Source organism: Carettochelys insculpta, chromosome 4 (assembly GCF_033958435.1).
Source record: "Carettochelys insculpta isolate YL-2023 chromosome 4, ASM3395843v1, whole genome shotgun sequence".
Classification (NCBI taxonomy): domain Eukaryota; kingdom Metazoa; phylum Chordata; order Testudines; family Carettochelyidae; genus Carettochelys; species Carettochelys insculpta.
The window spans coordinates 41,458,214-41,480,246 of NC_134140.1; the positions used below are offsets into that span (position 1 = coordinate 41,458,214).

Genomic DNA, 22,033 nt, shown 5'->3' on the forward strand with positions numbered 1-22,033 from the left:
AAGACCAAACAGGTACTGTATAAATTTACAATGGAATTTTTCACAGGTCAAAGGCAACTAAAAAAAAAAATCTGCTTCTTTTCCAATTATGATGGGTTTCTGTAAGTAGAATGCCAACAGTAAGCATTTTAATGAAGTGTTTAGGGCTTTTCCAAGACAGAAGTACATTTGGAGATTTTCAGTAATATTTCTATTGGGAAACCCTGAATCTCTTGATACATTTCCAGTGCATTTCTCTAATCCTGCCAATCCAAAATACCCATAGCAATAAAGCAAGATTTTACTATTATTTTTCTTAATCAAGTAACTAAATCATATATGAAAATCAAGACAAGCAGGACTGAATGGGAAAAGAGCCATGCATCAGAATTTTCATGTAATAAAAATTGGTTTAAGAAAACCTCTTTTAGTTGAGCAACAAAATCAAAATGGATTTAAAGGCATAACCTTCCTCTAAAATGAGGAAAGACAAAAAAACCTTATTGTTAGTGTGAACGTTTTTTCGCAAGTTATATGTGTAACCTATGGTCTCATACTCAATGGAAACCCATCTAACACTCTTAAAAACTTACAGCAAGTTAAATTAATTTCACTGGTAGACCCCAAAAATTATAGATGGAAGAGACACACTAAATTTACGGTTCTTTACACTCCATACCCTGTTAACAACTTCCTCATCTGCTTCCCACTCCCCTTCACTGAGAGGTATCAATGCGCCTCCAGCCTGAATGGCCCCTTGAAACATGTTAACTCGTTACGTTAAACAACGTGTTCCATCTTGTATGTAACAGGCCACGTCTACACGTGCACACTACTTCAAAGTAGCGGCACCAACTTTGAAATAGCGCCCGTCACGGCTTCACGTGTTGGGCGCTATTTCAAAGTTGAAATCGACGTTAGGCGGCAAGACGTCGAAGTCACTAACCCCATGAGGGGATGGGAATAGCGCCCTACTTCGAAGTTGAACGTCGAAGTAGGGCACGTGTAGACAATCCGCGCCCCGCAACATCGAAATAGTGGGGCCCGCCATGGCGGCCATCAGCTGAAGGGTTGAGAGACGCTCTCTCTCCAGCCCCTGCGGGGCTCTATGGTCACCGTGTGCAGCAGCCCTTAGCCCAGGGCTTCTGGCTGCTGCTGCCGCAGCTGGGGATCTATGCTGCAGGCACAAGGTCTGCAACCAGTTGTCGGCTCTGTGGATCTTGTGTTGTTTAGTGCAACTGTCTGGGAGGGGCCCTTTAAGGGAGAGGCTTGCTGTTGAGTCCGCCCTGTGACCCTGTCTGCAGCTGTTCCTGGCACCCTTATTTCGATGTGTGCTACTTTGGCGTGTAGACGTTCCCTCGCAGCGCCTATTTCGATGTGGTGCTGCCCAACGTCGAAGTTGAACGTCGACGTTGCCAGCCCTGGAGGACGTGTAGACGTTATTCATCAAAATAGACTATTTCGATGTCGCTACATCGAAATAAGCTATTTCGATGTAGTGTGCACGGGTAGATGTAGCCACAGTGACACTAAGTCTCCCAAATCTGAAGACCTCTGTAGAATTTCAAAAGCTTGTCTCTCTCACCAGTAGAAGTTGGTCCAATGAAAGTGAGGGAGAAGCTGAGGGAGAAGGGCTGAAGTTGAATAGTCTGGAGTACTAGAAGAGGTTCTGGGCTGGAGAAGCACCCAGGGGCGAGGGATTTAGAGTTCAGGAGGGGATGGAATGTGCAATTAGGGAGTGAGTTAAGTTTGTGGGAAAGGGTTCTGCTCTGGGGCAGGTGGTTTGGGTGCAGAGTCGAGTCAAGCCAGGTGGCGTTTACTTCAGGAGGCTCCTGGTTTGCAGTGCAGTGGGCAAAGCAGGATCCCTGCCTGCCTTGGCTCTGCAGTGCTTCCCAAAGCAGTCAGCATGCACCTTGGCAAAGGCATGGCTGGGGGGCTCTGTACAGTGTGCATTTTTCTGCACCTCCAGTTGCTGCCCCTGCAACTCACACTGGCTAAAGTTCCTGGCCAATGGGAGCTGCAGAGAAGCGAGTAATGGTTCCCTGGCTGACCTTGCACCTAGAGACCACAAGGAGCTGAGACATGTCAGCTGCTTCTAGTAGATGCTTGGAGACAGTGCAGGCAGTGAACCTGCCTTAGTCCCACTGCATCACTGACTGGACTTTTAACACACAAGTCAGCTGCCCTGACTGGAGTTGCCAGGGTCCCTTTCTGACTGGGCATTCCAGTTGAAAACCAGATGATTGGGAAATCTATCCTTCCACCTCCCATTTGTGGAAATATCCAGCAGCTCCCGGTCACCAACTGCCTAATTCTAGACCACTCTGGAGCAAATTTCCCTTGGGCTACTCTCTCCATTTATTCCCCCTCACCATTCTGTGGTGAGCTGGGATCAGGCTACTGTTGCTGCAGAACTTGGCGATGGGATGGCTCCACTGTGCTAAAGCCATGCAGGGTTCCAGGTGCTTGAAGAATAACATTCCTGAAGTGCCTGTAATTGGCAAATCACACTGGGTTTGAAACAATTTAACACTGGGTGCATTTGGATGCAATTTGAACACTGAGGACTGGACCTATGTTGCTTTTACTCCTTTTCTTACCTTACAATGCTAGTGATTTTATTCAGAAAACCGGAAGCCTGAAATTCAGGATTTCTCAATAATTATTCAAATAGAAGACCAATTACTCTTGTAAGCTACATCTACACTGAAGAGTTTTGTCAACAAAACTCAGAGCATCCACACTAACAATGCTTTCTGTCAACAGTAACTCAACAGAATGCAGCACCTTTGTCAACAGCCTTCTGTCTCTCCCCCATGAGGCAGAACACCTTTCTTGACAGACTCTGTCAACAAAAAAAGCCATATGGGTGTTCCAGGGAGCCCTCTATCGACAGACAGGGCTTCCAGGTAACCACGCAGCCCTGTCTGCTGTGCTTCTGGTTGGCCATTCTGTCAAGAGAGGGGCCAGGCAGTCTGGCCACTCTCTGTCAACAGAGTGATCCATTTTCATGTGTGGTCACAGTCTGTCAACAGAAGTTTTGTCGACAGTAACTTCTGTTGGCAGATCACTGTAGTATAGACACAGCCTTAATGAACAGCGATATTTCTGCCCACCCCCTGCAAAAAAAGACCCACTTTTAGCAAAACATTGGTATGAAGTCCATTAAATATACAGTGGTTGGGGACTCTCTTTCCCTCCAGCAGCATCATTTACCAGGCCCGTTTTTTTTACTTTTCAGAAATTTATTTGCCTTTCTTCTCCATCAACTACTGACCAGAGAAATTTCTGCTTCTTGTGATTTCCTTCTTTTGCCTCTTTAAACGTATGTGTTATTTTAGAGATGTAGTTTGTCTTTATAGAATTTATTAAAATCTAATGTTAGAAGTTAATGTATCGTAAACCCATTCATTCAGAATCAATCAAGTACAGAAAGTAAAAGATAGTTACCTTCTTTCAACTTCCTGTCTGGAAATAACTTAGCAGCATTATAAGAAACCTTGTATAAAAATTCACAAAGAAAAGTAGAATGCGAAGCATCTTGAGAGAAGCCGCTTTCAAAACAAGCATCATGTTTTGGGAAATCTATAAAGAGAACAAAGCCAATAAACGACACACAGAATCTCCATGATAAACATCTACAGCCATTTGAACTCGTATGTCTCATTTCTTAAATATAGTTTTCTTCACCTCCTGCTATGCATGATTTGAATTATATATTGCTCTAATTGCATTATTTCTTGTGTCTATTAAGTGTAAATTTAAAGACATATCAGTTGTGATCTTACTGCAATCTAGCAAGGATAAAAGTAATGTACTATATGCTTTCATTTTTAAAAAGTTAAAATATTTGCTTTACTAGGCTTTACTTAATACACCTGAACAAACAATTTATTTCCTGAAGTCTCAATCATGCCTTTGCTGTAAGCTCTGAGCAAAGAGCAGAGATTGTTAACAGTCAGCATCATTTTCTGGGTTCCCCCTCACTCTGAGAAGGGAAGAGCCCTAAATCAGGCCTATGGAAACATGCCACATAACTCTCCAAGGTTGAGCACTGCCAGAAAGAGAGACGTAGTCAAGATGGGAGTCTTTCAACCTATATGGCGCCTTAGGATCATTTCATATCTTGCCTTAGAATGGAATATGGCAGCTTCTTATTAAAAAAGAGCGTGCTTTACACCAGAGTCTGTACTGGCTTCTAATTTGAATCCGGGTGGAAGATAAGCAATTGGTTTTGACCTACCTAGAGCTAAATAATTTGGGAACTCACTGCCTCAGACCACATCAAGAGCTGTATGAGCTAATATTGACCTGCTCTAAGACAGATGAAGCTAATGGCAGGGTTTCCCAGAATCCTTGAACTGTCTCCTTTCCCTGATCTGTCCAGAGTTATTGACTTTCCAGGCATGCCCCAAGGTGTATCTGTTTTCTTTGATCTGCAACAGAAGTCATTAGATGAGGGAACAGTGATGATTTAGTGGGAGAAATGCTGTTCGTTTATGCTGCTTTGATTAAAAAGATGAGCTGTATTTTGAGAGATGGCATTGAGACAAATGGGTAAGACTGTGTATTGCAGATACTGATGATTTAAAGGATTGCAGGAAGCATCACACCCTCAGAAAGGTACTCTGAACAAATTAAATGGATAGGTAAGCAAAAGCTCTACAATCATCACCACCATGGTTTCTGCAGGGTCTTTCTGATTAGTATCAAGGCTCTTGATTTCCATCATCCAGTATGCAAGTTATACGTGACTTTTTCTAGATTAAGTGAGACCTGAAGCATGATGTTTTAGAAAAGGAAGCAGTGTCAAACACACACACACCATTAAATTTGATTTCTAATAACATATAATTCGTTCCATCACCCTGTGTTCCTACACCACGTCAAGCATATTTGTCAAATATTTATACTTTTTAAACCCAGTACCAATGTTCTACATTTTTCTCCACTTGTTCATTACATGAAGAGAGTTTAAAACATACAAAACCTGAAGACACAGTTTAAGTCTATACCTGAGAATTTATTGTGGTGGAGGAATTCCATTTGTAGCCTTTGTCCTGCTTTCTTGGCTAGTAAGTAAGGAGTGCTGTAAACAGGATCTCCAGTGGCACACATAACATCAGCTCCACTAAACAGCAAGGTCATTGTTTCCAACACATCTTGTTTAACTACTGAAGCACACAGGGCCTGATCACGTAGGGGGAAATGATACGTCAGTTTAAAATAAAAAAATTATTTGTGGTAAGTATTAACTAACCTCCACACCCTCATTCAATGGAAGGTAGTAGGAGGGAGGAGTAAATTGAGATCCCTCTAAATCCTGCAGTAGCGTCTGAATTCCCATGTTCTTCAGAAAGAAGACTGTGCAAAATTATTACGTTGGGTTGGCTGCCCTGTAGAGACACTATACTGCCTGTAAGAAGTACTCCACTAATCCTCTTCATTCCATAATCTCAATGAAATTTCTCGCTGTCATCTAAAGTTTATCAGAAAGCTGTTTCAGTCAACTTGACAGAAAGAATACCATTTGGCCCCAAGATTCTATGTGGATAGAAAGCTTAGGGAAATAAACCAATTGTATTTTGAAAATGATGCCCTTCATTGGTAAAGTAATAAATGATTCTGGGACACTGATTCTGGGGCATCCAACTTGACGGGCTGGATTTGGGTACTTCTGTGGTGTAGTTTTACAAATTATTGACAGACATTATACATATTGAAAATATTTCAGAAGATCAAAAAGTATGAAACATATTGGGATGATTTCAGAATAACTGTATTGTGCACTGTCTGATATGCTGTGTGCAAGAGAATAATCCCAGCAACAGCACCAACATGACTTGCTCCTGAAATGCAAGGTGAACAGGCTTAATTTAAAATAATATGCTGAGAAGTTTTTATTAACAATATCTCAAGATGCTTGTGTGCAGAGGCAGCATCTACTCAGTACAATCAGTTATTTCCACACCCTTCACAAGAACAATTGTAGATCACAATAGATCAAACCATTTCTATTCCCTAAATAATGACTAAATGTTATGGGATTATAATTTGGGACTTTAAGAACATAACATTGGCCATATTGGGTCAGACCAAAGGTTCGTCTAGCCCTGTATCCCATCTTCCAACAGTGGCCAATGTCAGATGCCCCACACAGTGTGAACAGAACAGGTGATCATCAAGTGATCACTCTCCTGTCATCTACTTCCAGACTCTTCCAGTTCCTACCCTTCCTGGCTAATACCTGTTGATGGACCTAACTTCCATGAATTTGACTAGTTTTTTTTTTCTTCACCTCTGTTAAAGTCCTGGTCCTCTGGCAAGAAGTTCCACAGGCCTACCATGTACTGAATGAAGAAAAACTTCCTTTTGTCTTAAACCTATCCATTAATTTAATTTGGTGACCCCTAGTTTGTATGTTATGGGAACAAGTAAATAACTTTTCCTTATTCACTTTTCCCCACACCAGTCATGATTTGATATACCTTTATAATATCCCCCTTAGTCTTCTCTTTTCTAAGCTCAAAAGTCCTACTCTTTTTAATCTTTTTTCATATGGCAACCGTTCCAGATCCCTAATCATTTTGCTGCCCTTTTCTGAACCTTTTCCAATGCCAATACATCTTTTCTGAGATGAGGCAACTACATGTGCATACACTACTCAAGATGTGGGCATACCATGGATTTATATAATGGCAACAAGACATTCTCTGCCTTATTCTCTAACCCTTTTTTAAGGATTCCTAACATTAAGTTTGTTTTTTTAAGACTGCTGCTGCACATTCAGTGTACGTTTTCAGAGAACTATCCACAATGACTCCAAGGTCTCTCTCTCTTGAGGAGTTATAGCTAAATTAGACCCCATCATTTTCTATGTATAGTTGGGGTTATTTTTTTCAATGAGCTTCATTTTACATTTATCAACATTCAAATTTAATTTGCCATTTTGTTGTCTAATCAATGCTGTCAAATCTTCCTGAAGCTCTTTACAGTCTGCTTTAACTGTCTTGATACCAAACTGCTCATCTGTAAATTTTGCCACCTCGCTCTTTACCCCTTTCTCCAGATCATTTATAAATAGGTTGAATAGAAATGGTGCCAGTGAGACACCACTAGTCACCACTCTCCATTATGAAAACTTACCATTTTTTTCCTACCCTTTGCTTCCTGTCTTTTAAACAGTTATCCGTCCATGAGGGGACCTTCCCTCCTATTCCATGACAACTTCGTTCACTTAAGAGCCTTCAGTAAGGGACCTTGTCAAAGGCTTTCTGGAAATTCAAGTACGCTATATCCACTGGATCCCCCTTGTCCACATACTTATTGACCCCCTCAAAGAACTCTAGTAGATTAGTAAGTTTATGCTGAAGGTATCTTACTATATTAGTATGCAAAGAGTTAAATGCTGATAATGCAGTGCAGTGGAAAGATAAAAAGTATCTGTCATTACTGACTAATAGTTCACATGTAGCACTGGACACTTTTAGAGGCAGCATGTTAAGAGAGGGTTGTCGCCTACCAACCTAAAATAAAAGTTATACAAGAACTTGGATACCATGATTATTTGGGATCTTTAACTGCACCCCCACAATCATGAATGAAGAGGAAAAGATGTAAATTTACCACAATATTACCTTATTTAATTCTTCTTTGGTGGTGTAGCCCAAAGGAGTTTTCCTAAATCTTCCTTCTTTGTATTTTTGTGTAATAAATGTTACCCTTTTTTCTAGTGGGGAGTCCACATGCAATTCTTCCTCTGGTTGAAGTTTTCCTGCCCAAAAACTGTTTGCCCCTTTATTTCCGATGACAATAAAAAGCTGCCAAAAATATAACATGTAGTTCAATATAAAAGATAAAGGTAAACAGTAAAATGTTTTAATCTGCTAAAATGAATGATGATTTGTGGAAATGGAGTTGATTCTTAGGGAAAACAATGGAAGCCTCAACAGCATGATTGCTTATGCTGTCCTGTTAAATGGCGGATGAATAATGAAAGAGTCCATAGTTCCATGTCCATGATTAATCACCAGGAACAACTGAGGCTTAACAATAATATTCGGCTAGAGTATTTTAAAAGAAACTGGGCAAGATCTGCAGAAAAAGGTTAAAAGCAGAGGGCAGGCAAATATGTACAGGAGCACAGTGTACCAGTCCAGCACTCTTCCCAAACTAAAGTAAACACCAACATTTATCTTTCAAAGAAACCAACTAATTCTCAGAGCAGAAGGAAGATGTGAGGTGAGGAAGAGGGATCTCCCTGTAGAGAACAGACATGGCTGCTCTTAAGAAAACGTTTTCCATTTTCACAAGGTTTTATTGTTGGACAAATAGCTAAGAGCTACTTAGAAAAACAAGACGTACACAAATCCATGGGTCTGGATTTAATGCACCCAAAGGTACTGAAGGAATTGGCAGACATCATTGCCAACCCTTTGGCCATTATCGCTGAAGACTCTTGGAGATCAGGATTAATTCTGGATGATTGGAAAAAGGCAAATGTACTGCCCATCTTTAAAACAAGGAAAAGAGGACAATCCAGAGAACTATAGACAAGTCACAGCCTTACCTCAATACCTGGGAAAATAATGGAAGGGTCTGCAAGGAATCCATTTTGGAGCACTTGAAGGAGGAGAAAGTGATCAAAAGTAGTCCACATGGATTCACCAAGGGCAAGTCCTACCTGACCAATATGATTAGCTTCTATGATAAGGTAACGTGCTCAGTGGACATGGGAAAGTCAGTGGATGTGTTATACCTTGACTTCAGTAAAGCTTTTGATACAGTCGCCCACAACATTCTTGCCCATAAATTAAAGAAGTATGGATTGGATACATGGACTGCAAGATGGATAGAAAGCTGGCTTGACGGTTGGGCCCAACAGGTAGTCATCAATGGCTCAATATCTGGATGGCGGTTGGTTTCAAGTGGAGTCCCCCTTTATCAGTGACTTGAATAAGGGACTGGATTGCACCCTCAGCAAGTTTACAGATGACACCAAGTTAGGGGGAGAGGTAGATACATTGGAGCATAGAGATAGGATCCAGAGTGACCTAGATAAATTGAAAACTGAGCCACAAGAAATCTGATGCAGTTCAACAAGGAGAAGTGTAGAGTCCTGCACCTGCGATGGACGAATCCCAAGCATTGTTATAGGCTGGGGACCGACTGGCTATGCAGCAGTACAGCGGAGAGGGACCTAGGGGATATAGTAGATGAAAGGCTGGATATGAGTAAACAGTGTGTCCTTGTAGCCAAGAAGGCCAATGGCATACTGGGATGCATTAGGAGGAGCATTTCAAGCAGAACTAGAGAAGTTGTTGTTCCCCTCTATTCGGCACTGGTGAGGCCACATCTGGGCTACTGCATCCAGTTTTGGGTCCCCCAGCATAGAAAGGATGTGGATGTGCTAGAGCAGGTTCAAGCGGAGGACAACAAAAATGATTAAGCGGCTGGAGCACATGACCCATGAGGAAAGGCTGAGGGAGTTGGGCTTATTTAGTTTGCAGAAGACAAGACTGAGGGGTGATTTAACAGCAGACTTCAACTTCCTGAAGGGGAGCTCTAAGAAGGAGGGAGAGAAACTGTTGTCAGTGGTGACAGACAGCTGAACAAGGAGTAATGGTCTGAAGTGACAGAGGGAGAGGATTAGGTTGGATATTAGGAAAAATTACTTCACCAGGAGGGTGGTGAAGCACTGGAATACATTGCCAAGAGAGGCGGTGGAATCTCTATCCCTAGAGGTTTTAGGTTCCCTTCCAGCTCTGTGATTCTATGATATATTCTCCGAGACCAAAGGGGTAAATATGCCTGGATGCAAATGGCCATTTCAAAGATTACTAATGAAGTGCTGAAATACATATTCAGCCCCTCATTAGCATGCGGGTGGCCGCGGCACTTCAAAATTGCCACAGCTTGCTGCCGCGCGGCTCATTCAGACAGGGGTCCTTTTCGGAAGGACCCTACCAACTTCAAACTCCCTAAGGAGTTCCCTAAGACCATCATTTGCATGGTCATTTCGAAGTTTTGGGCTAGTGTAGACACAGCCTTAATGTTGCACAAATTATTTTGATAATTTTGATATAAATAATCTAGATATGCAAAACCAGGCTGTGGCTCTCCTACATTCATGTAAAAGGTGATCTGGACACTAATATCTTTCTCTGCCACCCCCCCATCCACACACACACTCCCTAAGGGAAGTTCGAAGTTGGTGGGGTCCTTTTGAAAAGGACCCCCGTCTGGACAAGCCACACAGCAATGAGCCACAGCAATTTCGAAGTGCCACAGCCGCCCGCATGCTATTGAGGTGCTGAATATGCATTTCAGCGCTTCATTAGTAATCTTCAAAATGGCCATTTGCGTGGCGATTTTGAAGTTTTGAGCTAGTGTAGACATAGCCTAGGAAATACTAATTAAAACAGAATTGCCAATTTATGATTTTATTGCTTATCTGAGAATAATACTGAATGTAGTTCTAAAAGCCCCAGTTCCTGGGGTCATGCAACTCTTCTTATAAAATGAATTGTGGGGTTGAAGGCAAGATATTTCAAGCCTCATGATTTCAGAGAAAAGCTGGAAAAAACACAAAGGAAATAAAAATAACTCAAAAACAATTATATCTTAAAAGTAAATGATTGTTAAACTAAGCTCATGAACTAAGGATTCAGATTATTTTTGAACAGCTGTCTTGGTATTTCTTTTAAATAGTAAATACATTATGCAAAAATAGAGCTTATACATTTATTTTAATAAACTGAGGCTTGAAACACAAAAAAAGGAAGCAACTTTTATACCAAAAAAGTCACAAAGGGCTAACACATTTTCCACAGTTGTTTAAGAAGCTATCACATAACCTACCTCAATCAGCTCATTACTCCATACGCTGGCATCCATTTTTAGGCTTCGGACCTTTGAAGCTCTGGGTCCTAAAGATCTGTGTGGCCCTGAATAAAAATGACAATACTTTTACTTTAGTTATTTCAACTGAGCCTTTTGTGTTAAAAAGCTAAAATGAACACAGAACAATATCTCTTTACTTTAATAAACGGTATTCAATATTTATCTGATTGTTTTAAACAAAGAGATTGGTCCCATGCAAAAAGTTTGAAACATTTAAACTCATTACAATATTGTGCTTTTCACACTATTCTAAAAGCTGAAGTATGAAGAGACTGTAAATTCTTTGATAAGAAGATAAGAATGGCCATACTGGGTCAGACCAAAGGTCCATCCAGCCCAGTATCCCGTCTGCTGACAGTGGCCAATGCCAGGTGCCCCAGAGAAGGGGAACAGAAGACAATGATCAAGTGATTTATCTCCTGCCATCCATCTCCTGCCTTTGTTCTGAAGGCTAGGGCACCATACTTTACCCCTGGCTAATAGCCATTTATGGACCTAACCTGCAAAAATTTATCGAGCTCTTTTTTAAACCCTAATAGAGTCCTGGCCTTCACAGCCTCCTCCGGCAAGAAGTTCCACAGATTGACTGTGCGCTGTGTGAAGAAAAATTTCCTTTTATTAGTTTTGAACCTACTACCCATCAATTTCATTTGGTGTCCCCTAGTTCTTGTATTATGGGAAAAGGTAAATAATTTTTCTATATTCACTTTCTCCACACCATTCATGATTTTATATACCTCTATCATATCGCCCCTCAATCGCCTGTTTTCCAGACTGAAAAGTCCCAGTCTCTCTAGCCTCTCCCCATATGGGACCCGTTCCAAAGTATCCAAGTATCTTTTCCATGTTTTGTAAATACTTTGTACATTTATACAGTTCTTTCCACAGTTCATAGATAACTTACATTTTTCTGATACAGGGCACATCTGAAGGTTTGTTTGTTTTTAACTACTTGGAATTTTATTCATTCCTCCTAAGTAATCTTTCACTTTAGATAGTCTTGGCTTATTCCATGTCCACCCTGACTGAATTAGCTCTGATTTAACACTCACCTCTTCCTTTTTCTTTCCCATTCCCTTCATGTACCCCAAGAAGTGGGTTGCAACTCACAAAGCTTATGCCATAATAAAATTATTAGCTTTACGGTGCCATCAGACTTCTTGTTAAGGAAACTGTAGAAAACCTAAATTAATTCCTTGCAATGAAGATGTGAAGATACATACATCAGAGCTCTTTAGAACAAACTGATAAGAAATTTAGAATTATTTGAAAGAGTCAACAAGCAGGTGGGTAAAGGTGATGCAGTCAACATGTGGATTTTCAGAAATCCTTTGACAAGATCAAAGGAAAAAAATAATCCCAAGTACACAAACAATTCGCAATTTGATATAATATATATGTGCATTTTCAGAAACAATTAGCTGTTTCTACGCAAATACAAGAAAGACAGTGAAGTGACTACACATAGCTCTCCAATAACTTCTACTCAAGGAGCAGTCGCAGTCAAAAATGTTATTACTATGTTAAGAACTCTTGGAAAAGAAATAGAAAATAAGACAAATATAATGCCACTTTATGGATCTATGTATGGTGTGTCCTCACTCCAAATACTGTGTCCAGTTCTGGTGACTGCATCTTGCCTTCATATGAAAAGAGACTAAAATTCTTAGGACACTTCATCTTAGAAAAGAGATGATTAAGGGTAACACAAGAAGTAAAGCCATGAATGGGGTGGGAAAAACTTGAGAAATGTTATTTACCCTTTTACATCACACAAAAACTATAGGGTCACCAGATGAAATTAACGGGAAGCAGGTTTAGTACACGCAAGAGGATGCACATTTTCACACACCACACAACTAATCTGTGGAATTCACTGTCCTGGGAAGTTGGGATGGCCAGAAGTATAATTCCAGAGAGAACTGGGTTCCAGAGAGAACTGCACAAGTTCATGGAGAATAGGTGCATGGTGGTGGTCAGAGATATGGCATTATGCTCAGGATGACCCTATATCTCTGGTTACTAGAAGCGCCAAGTGAAAGAGACTGAAACACTCCAAACTTGTCCTGTTAAATATATTCCCCTATGGCTCTAGCACTGACCACAGCAGAAACAGGATGGCAAATAGGACTGATCAGGGTCAGACCTAGTATGGCAACTCCTACATCCTTATTCAGAACCAAATTCTGCAATATACCCAGTGCCTACACCAAGGCACTAAGGAGCCCTAACTTCCACTTATCACAATGAATTGCTCATTTCCAGGGTACTGAACAACTCAGAATACTGGACACATTTATACATGGAAGTAATTTGCATTAATCTATGAAACAGTTTCACAAATTTTCATTAATTTCTGTTCCTCAAAACTTTTGAAAGGACATATTATAAATAGCATTGTATGTAAAATAAAAACAATGCAAGGACATGCACAGGTATGCAAATTACATCCTATAAAACATGATGGCTTCTTTTTAAAACTACTTTACCTGCACATTTCTTACAAATGACAACACATAGATTGATGGATGCCCAGTCGGGATCAGGAGCTTTACAATCAGCACAGCTCTTGTTTGACTCATTGAACCAGATCTTCTCGGCTACTTCATAATCAGAGAGAGTTTCTGCTATTGATTGTTGCAAGGCTTCAATCCACTCTTGTTTCTCTCCTTCCGACTCAGCTGTAAAGCTGAAACAATTGACTTTTCTGCATTATTGAGCTTTATTTTAAAGCCCAATTAAACAGGGTCTATACTTCCTCTTATGCATTTAATCTACAAATGAAGTTACCATTCAAAAAAACTGAAGTCCCTACAGATCTAAATATCAAGACAAGATGCAGTCTTTCATTTTGTTGCTTAATGAAAACAACCTTAAAATGCCAACATATCATTTCTTTAAATGTACAATTAATTAAATGCAACACAAGTTTTTGGAATAATCAACTTCTATTCCAGAGTTGTTTTCAATCATTTTACTCAACATAAATCAGATTTAAAACTTGAGTTTAAGCCAAAATATCACAAAATATTCAGGATGGCATACCTAAAGGAGCTATTAGTATTTACTAAGCAGTAGAGATGGACTATGCCAGAGGTAAGAGCACTAAATAGGGTACTCTTTTACACAGATCATCTAATATTGTTGATTTAGTGTAAGTAAAACACTCCCTCTCTGACCCACTTAGCCAAAGACTGAAGGCATTGATCACACCCAACATACCCATAGTTTTGTACTGCTAGAAATGTGAATCAGTCAGGATACCACCGAAACTGAAAAACAAATGCTTGCTTTTCAGCCTCCTGATCCAAGGTTAAGATCCAGAAATCCAAGCAGGAAATGAAAAAACAGCAATCATTTCCCTGTATTACTGCAGTTCCATTTCAAGTACAGTAGTTTACAATGACATTCCATAAAAAGGCTGAACATCTTTATTAATACTCATGTTTTTGCTTCCACCAGCATTCACCATGGGACATAACGAACTTGCTATTGGCTTCATTGGAACATTCTTGAAATGATTGACATATGATCGCTTTTTAAAATAAATTGAAAACTGCCATAAATACTCGTTCATAAGCCAGATTTTTTTTGGTTAAAAAAAAAGGGGAATCAAAGAATGAAGGCTGGCTTATGAATTGGTCAGTATACTCTGACCCTCCAGACTCTCAGGGTAAGCCACAGGCACCTAGAACATTGGAAAGCACAGGTCCCCTTAATCTCTGTTGCTGTCCCGGGCCAAAGGGAGCAGCAGGAAACAGGGTGGGCTGAGGGACGCACTGGCTGACACGAGTTGGCCAGAAACGGTGACCTGAAGACACTGGGAGTTGCAGGGCTCCATGACAGCTGACACTTCAGGTAAACAACATTTCCTAATATGCCAGCGGCTTACCTTGATGGGCTAGAATACAAAGCTTGCCAAGCCCTGAAACAAAGGTGCCGCTTATGAACAAGTCAGAGCAATTTTCCACTTTTTGACTCTTTTTCTTGTGGGGGTCAGCTTATAAATGAATAGGCTAATGATCTAGTATATATAGTACTTAGACGGGCAAAGTACAGTTTTCCAGTATCTCTTTTACCCGACATTTTTATTTATTTTAAAGAAAGAGACTTTACAGTGACCTCTCCTTTTCCATTACAGTTTCCTAGAATGTAACCATACACAAACTCAATATCACAAAAATTTGAATTTGTAAGACCTGGGACATCCAGTAGACACTGTGCTCAAAAAAGGGATACATAAACAGAAGAACAAGACAGCCAAAGAAATAAAATCTTAAAACTACAGGTTGCACGTCCCTGGTCTGGCACCATCATAACCTGACAGGTCCCAAATGACAGAATTTGCTGGGCCAGGAAGGTCCATGGTTTCTGCCCCAGTCAGCCTCAGCCTCTTGATCCCTGGGCACTCTGGGCTTCCACAGGGCTCCAGCAGCCAGGGGCCAGCAGGGGCTCCAGTGCTGGCCCAGGCCTAGCTGCTGGCCACTGCTCTGGCTCCAGCCCTGGCCCTGCAGATGTGGGCCCGGGCCCCAGCCCCAGCCCCAGCCCCAGCCCCAGCCCCAGCCCCAGGACTCTCTGGTTTTGCAACATCCCTGGTGCAGTTGCCGAACAAGAGAAAATAGGATTTAAGAGGTTTAACCTGTATATAAAAACAGTTAATAATCATATCTAAAATACTGCAATGTTTAGCAAAAGTGAGTAAGGTTAATTTTAACGTGAGAAAAGCATTCCTAAAATTTACTGCCAACTCAGACTTTTGAGTCATAAATATGAGTAATAGCTCTTACCTAAAGCTTTTATAGGGAGTGATTATTTCAAAAGATTGTTTTGCTGTCTTGTCCACTTGTTTTACATTTGCCACGTTCATAGGGATGACAGTGATACCAAATCCAGTTTTAAAATCCTAGGTGGAAAAAAAGGGAAAAATCAGATTTAGTTCTTGAGTAAGAAAAGAAGGTGTAAAACCATTATATCAGTTGTTAACAAGCTCTTCTTGACTGCACTGAGAGTGGACTAAAAATACATTATATGCTTTCCTAATTTTACTTTTCCAGGTAAGCAATTTCCTTAGTTCCCAGAGGGATATTATTTGACCACAAAAGGAAGGGTAAATGTTCTCTGCCATTGAACGGGAAGTAAAGTGTTCTAAGAAAAGTCTCTGTATTAAAACACAATTTATTGAATTAAATCATATGTCATTTTTTGCTAAACTCAGTTTCTACTGTGCCACTATGTATTTACTTATAATATAAATCTGGGTACTTCGAGTACTAACAGAATGCTTTTGTAAAGTTTATAAAATTGTAGTTTTTGAACATTTAGCTGGTTTAGCCAGTGATCTGTTGATTGGGAAACTCCAGCCCAGTTCAATTTATACCCTGAGGACACTAATGTTTGCTGTAGAAATGGCCTTTGGATGAAAACCACTATACAAATGTTTAACAGTAATATCTTTCGTCATGTTATATAGATGGTGAATATGGGCTTGCTTCTACTTTGAAACACAAAATTGACCAATAAAATGAATGCTCATAAAAAGCATAAACATATGTTTGTACCACAATTGTAAATAATTGTATTTTACAGTAGAGAAGGAAGGTCTTGGCCTATACACACATATAGTAACAAAGAGTCACTATGACAAAAGTTTATAACCTTCATTTTATAGCAGAAACTAAAACAGTATTATGCACTGACACTCTATTTCAACTCAAGTGACTTACTAGATTGTAATAGGAAAAAATGGGTTTTTCTCCTCTCTCTCTCTCTCTCTCTCTCTCTCTCTCTCCCCCTCTCTCACACACACACACACACACACACACAGAAAAATATTTCTCCAAAGCCCACAGATAAGTGAAAAACATGGGGACCTGGGAGAGGGGTCAGAAACTCGGAGAGCATGGGCTGCAATAGCAGATGCAAAGGAGAAACAAGGCAGAAATGGGGAGGGGGCAAAATCAAATTCGTATCTTAGTTGTCTGAAAGCAAATGCAACAAGCATGGGAAATAAGCAAGAAGAACTTGAAATAGTAGTAAACAATGAAAGATTGTATCACAGAGACTTGGTGGGATAATACACATGATTAGCATATTGCTTTCGAAGGCTACAGCTTGCTCAGGAAATCTAGGCGGGGGAAGGGAGGGAGTATTGTGTTAGATATGAAAAATGTATACACGTAGACTGAGGTTGTGATGGACATAGATGACAGACTTGTTGACAGTCTTGGCTATGATTAAAATGGGTAAAAAAACAAAAAGGTGATAGACTATTACAGACCACCTAGCCAAGAAGAAGAGGTAGATGATGTTTTATTTAAACAACTTAACAAAATCATCCAAAGCACAAGACTTCGTAGTGATAGGGGTCTTCAAATATCTAGACACCTGCTGGAAAAATAACACAGCAAGGCACTGATTATCCAGAAAGTTCTTGAAATGTATGATGGACATTTTTTAATTTCGGAAGTGGGAGCAGGCTACTGGGGAGAGGTTGTTCTAGATTTGATTTGAACAAATAAAGAGGAACTGGTTGAGAATTTTAAAGGGGATGGGAGCTTGAATGGAAGGGATCAAGAAATGATGAGTTCATCATAAAGGAATGGTAGAAGGAAGAACAGCCAGGTAAAAACAATGGATTTCAGGAAGGCAGATTTTAGCAAACTCAGGGATCTGGTATGTAATGTCCCAAGAGAAGCAAGACTAAGAGAAAAAACAAGTGAAGCCAGTTGGCAGTTTTTCAAAGGCATATTATTAATGGTGCAAGAGCACAATTGCAGGAGCTGATTGAGGAGGCATCTGAGCAATTACCTATTATCTTTGAAGAAAATCATGAAAGACCTGAGAAATTTCAAAAGACTAGAAAAGGGCAGATATAGTGCCCATCTATAAAAGAGAAATAAGGGAGGCATCGGACACCAATGGGCACTGAGCCCATGACTGTTGTTGATGAGGAGGAGGAAACTATAGAGCAGTCAGCTTAATTTCACTACTAGGAAAGATAACACAGCAAGTAATCAAAGAATCCATCTCCAAACATTTGGAAGATGATAAAGTACTAAATAACAGTATGGACATGTGAAGAACAAACCCTGTCAAAACAACTGGACAGTTTTCTTTGATAGGCTAGGGAGCCCTGTGGATAAAGGGAAAGTTGAAGACATGGTATACCTTAGATTTTAGTAAAGCATTTGATACAGCCTCACATGACCTTCTTATCAATAAGCTAGGAACTACATCATAGATGGGGCTACTTATAAAATAGGTGCATAAATGGTTGAATAACCATTCTCAGAGTGGTTCACAGCCATGCTAGAAGGGCATAACAAGCAGGGTTATGCAGGGACCAGTCTTGGGACCAGTTCTGTTCAATATCTTCATCAACAATTTATTCATCTTTTAATGTAATCTTTTAATGGCATAGAAAATATGCTTGTAAAGTTTGCCACTGATACCAAGCTGGGAGAGCTTGCAAGTACATTAGAGTCAAAATTATAATTCAAAATGATCTGGACAAATTGAAGAAATAGTCTACAGTAAATAGAATGAAGTTCAATAAGGACAAATGCATGTTCCCCCTTCAGCTGAGTAATAAGCAGTTTCTCATGTACAAAATGGGAAGTGACTGCCTAGGAAGACCATAAGCCAAATATAAATCGAGAATGTGACACTGTGCAAAAAAAACATCATTCTGGGATGCATTAACGTAAGTGTTGTAAGCAACTCATTCTTCCACTCTACTCTGTGCTGATTAGGCCTCAGCTGCAGTATTGTGTCCAGTTCTGGGCACCACATTTCAAGAAAGATTGTGGAGAAACTGGAGACGGTCCAGAAAAGATTAAAAGGTCTAGAAAATATGACCTATGTGAGAAGAAAGAAAGAATTTGTTTGTTTAGTTTGGAAAACAGGAGACTTGAGATGGAACATATCAGCTTTCAAGTACCTAAAAGGCTGTTACAAGAAGGAAGGAGAAATAATATTCTCCTTAGCCTCTAACAATAGGACAAGAGGCCATGGGCATAAATTGCAGCATGGGAGATTTAGGCTGGATATTAGAAAAGACTTCCTGTGAATGTGGATAAGCACTGGAATAAATTGCCTAGGCGGGTTGTACAATCTCCATTATTGGAGACATTTAAGCACAGGTTAGCCAAGCACTTGTCAGGGATGATCTAGATCCGTGTTTCTTAAGCTATGTTCTGTGGAGCACTGGTGTTCCATGAACAACTCGCAAGTGTGCTGCAAGCATCTGACACCTTTTTTGATATCATACAGTGATGGTATAGGTGTATATTTTGTTATTAAAACCAGATACAGTGTTACTTCTTCATTTGCTATGACACCTGACTGAATTACTTCATTTTGGTTTTGCTGTATACTATGGTGTTTCACATAAAAAATAGTTTGGTGTTGCATGGTGTTAAAAAGCTTAAGTAACACTGATCTAGATGATGCTTGGTCCTGCCATAAGTACAGGCGACTGGACTTGATAACTTTTCAAGGTAACTTCATCTCCTAATATCCTATAACTCCTTGGTATGGCCTTAAAAACCCACATACACTTTTAGTATATATTCTTTTATATTTAGCCATTTCCACCCTATCTTAACTTTATTTCTATGCTTCGAGTATGTTTGCCTTTATTTTTCATCACTTTCAGACACTTCATTACATTTTCTGCTCTCTCAGTGCCTTTGACCCCTATATATTCCTCTATAACCTATTCTAGAGCAGACCACTGTGCAGTCTATCCGGTGACTATTTCATCCTTTCTTATCAGTCCTATGGGCACAGAATGAGGAATATAATCACTTCTGAGCTTGGACATGAGAGTATGTTCCATAGCAATGAAGTATACTTAAAGTGTGATTTCATTGGTGACATCAACAGAAACCGGATACATAAAAACGAAAGGAAAAAAAAAAAAAGACAAAAAAATGTTGGGTTAAATTGCATTGGAAGAACAAGACAGAAAGACAGACAATAAAAAAGAAGCTATTCCTTCACTATTCTATTTTTAAGCAAATGTAATGATGCATTGATTAGTAGCTTATACTAACCTATAAGAACTCAGTGCTGAATAAACAGCACCAAACCTAAATAATTATGCACAATTCTAGTTACTAAATAGAGGATGGGTGCTGACTGAGTGTGAGACGTGTGAGAAGTAGGACTTCACGGGACATAACCTAGGTTCCTGACTGGAGGTAATAGTAATTTACCCATATTTCTTACAACAGCAATTTTAAGAGGTGGTGAGGGGCAAAAGAATGGGGCAGGCTTAAGGTGGAAAAGCTGGGGGTGGGGAAGATCTACTTTTCCCCTCCCCACACCTTTTAACATATAATTACTTACTTTTCCCCCTTTCCATAAACATGGGCACAGTGATTAACATAGACCATATTATCAAAAGGCAACAACAACTTGCAAATATGAAGCCCCTTAAAAAGAATCAGAAAGACACCAGATGCATTTCCCTTCCCACCCCAAACATCCTATGCAACCTTGGACAGGTCACTTTGGCTCAGGTTCACAGAAGCAGTTAGGCACCTAGCTTTTGGGTCTGCCTCAGTTCTCCAGCTAAAACTGGGTTAATAGCTTTGCCCTGCCTGTTCAATGCATTGGGAGGATAAATACGTCAAACCTTGTGTGATGCTCAGAGAATTTGTAATTGGGGGCCAAATACATACTACAGATCACTAGACAGGAAAATAAAGAGAACACTGCCAAGACATGAAAACATCTGATAACTAAAAATAACAAAAGTGACATGATTCTTTTTTGGTTGATTGTGCTTATGCTGTGCTTTCACCACCTCACAAAAGACTCTCTTACTGAAACAGTAAGCTACACCTGCACACTAGATGGTTTGCCAACAAAACTCTTGGAGCATCTACACACAAAATGTCAGCATAAAAGCATAAAAGGTGTGTAGACACTTCAGGAGCCCTTTTGTTGACAGAGCAGATCAAAAGACTGATCCACTTTTATACGTTGACATGATCCACTGGTGGTAGTTTTGTCGGAACATCTTTTCTGACTAACTTCTGTAGACAGATGCTTCTAGTGTAGATGTAGCCCAAGAGTAGATATTGTAAATGCACTGCACAGCACCAACAGAAATATCACAAAAAAACTTGGACTTATTTATGGTACTTTATTTCTCATTATATACAATGAGGCCTTCTTATAAATTAATATTTTTATTTCTTCCACCATTTGTTTCACCACACGTTTAGCTTTGTCTTAAAAGACTACAAGCTCTTTAGAGGAAGAGCTATCTTACTGTTTATCGGGACAGCAGCTAGCAAGTGGTACAACTGCCCACGTGAGGCAGTTTAGATCCTATTTTAATATAAAAATGCAAGGCATCTACAAGTCAAATAAATAAGTCATTTCAAACATTTACCCATTTAGGCCTTAATCCTCCGAACACTTTCATACATACAAAGTAGACCTACTGGAGACAGAACTACTCTTGTGCATTAAGTTAATAAGTGCATACAAATTTGCAGAAATGGATTTTGGCAAGAGAATTTTTAGAAGATGCAGCAACTGGGGACTCAGTAATATACTTTTCGGTTTATAACAACAAGAGTGACATAATACACTGGACAATCAATTACCACATGCCTTACCCCTCTAAGAAAAGGCCCCATCTCATAACAAAACAGCATTCAGCAGTTGGTATAAACCAAGTTTCATGAGTGACACTTATTGCAAAACTGTGGTTCAGGAATTATTGGCTGTCTCAACTGCAGTATTGTTCTCCCTTTCACTCCTGGGAAGCAGCACCCGGTGTAGGGAGGGAAAAGAGTGCTCGTCTTCTAAAGATAAATTAATTCATTTTAGGAGTATGAGAGAACAATAGGGCCATTCAAGCACCAGTTACAATGCATGGACACCAAAGATCAATTATCTCCTCCCTGGAATAAGAATTGTTTTAGCCCAACTGACTGAAAGCTCATACTTCAGTTTTAGATTAAAACAGTATGTTAGATTTCCTGGGCAACAGAAGAAAAAAAGTGTAAAAACAATTCAAATATAGAGGGAAAGCAAAGTTTCTTCATCACCAAAGTCTCTATGATGCACCTGTATTTTGAGGTATATATTTGGAGGAGAATAAATAAGGGGGATCCTAGATAAGACTTTTTCT

At 39.9% G+C, this 22,033-nt stretch overlaps 1 protein-coding gene across 2 annotated transcripts in view; it reads right to left on the bottom strand.

Annotated features, from left to right (window-relative positions):
• Nucleotides 1–22,033, bottom strand: part of ARAP2 (ArfGAP with RhoGAP domain, ankyrin repeat and PH domain 2) — a 198,016-nt gene that overhangs the window by 93,697 nt on the left and 82,286 nt on the right. For both annotated transcript variants that reach the window (XM_074992587.1, XM_074992588.1), the window contains 6 exons: nt 15,669–15,784; nt 13,371–13,570; nt 10,840–10,925; nt 7,617–7,799; nt 4,995–5,169; nt 3,430–3,564 (listed from right to left, as the gene is read on the bottom strand). In XM_074992587.1, coding sequence (XP_074848688.1) covers nt 3,430–3,564; nt 4,995–5,169; nt 7,617–7,799; nt 10,840–10,925; nt 13,371–13,570; nt 15,669–15,784 — 895 coding nt within the window. The remainder of the gene's footprint in view (nt 1–3,429; nt 3,565–4,994; nt 5,170–7,616; nt 7,800–10,839; nt 10,926–13,370; nt 13,571–15,668; nt 15,785–22,033) is intronic.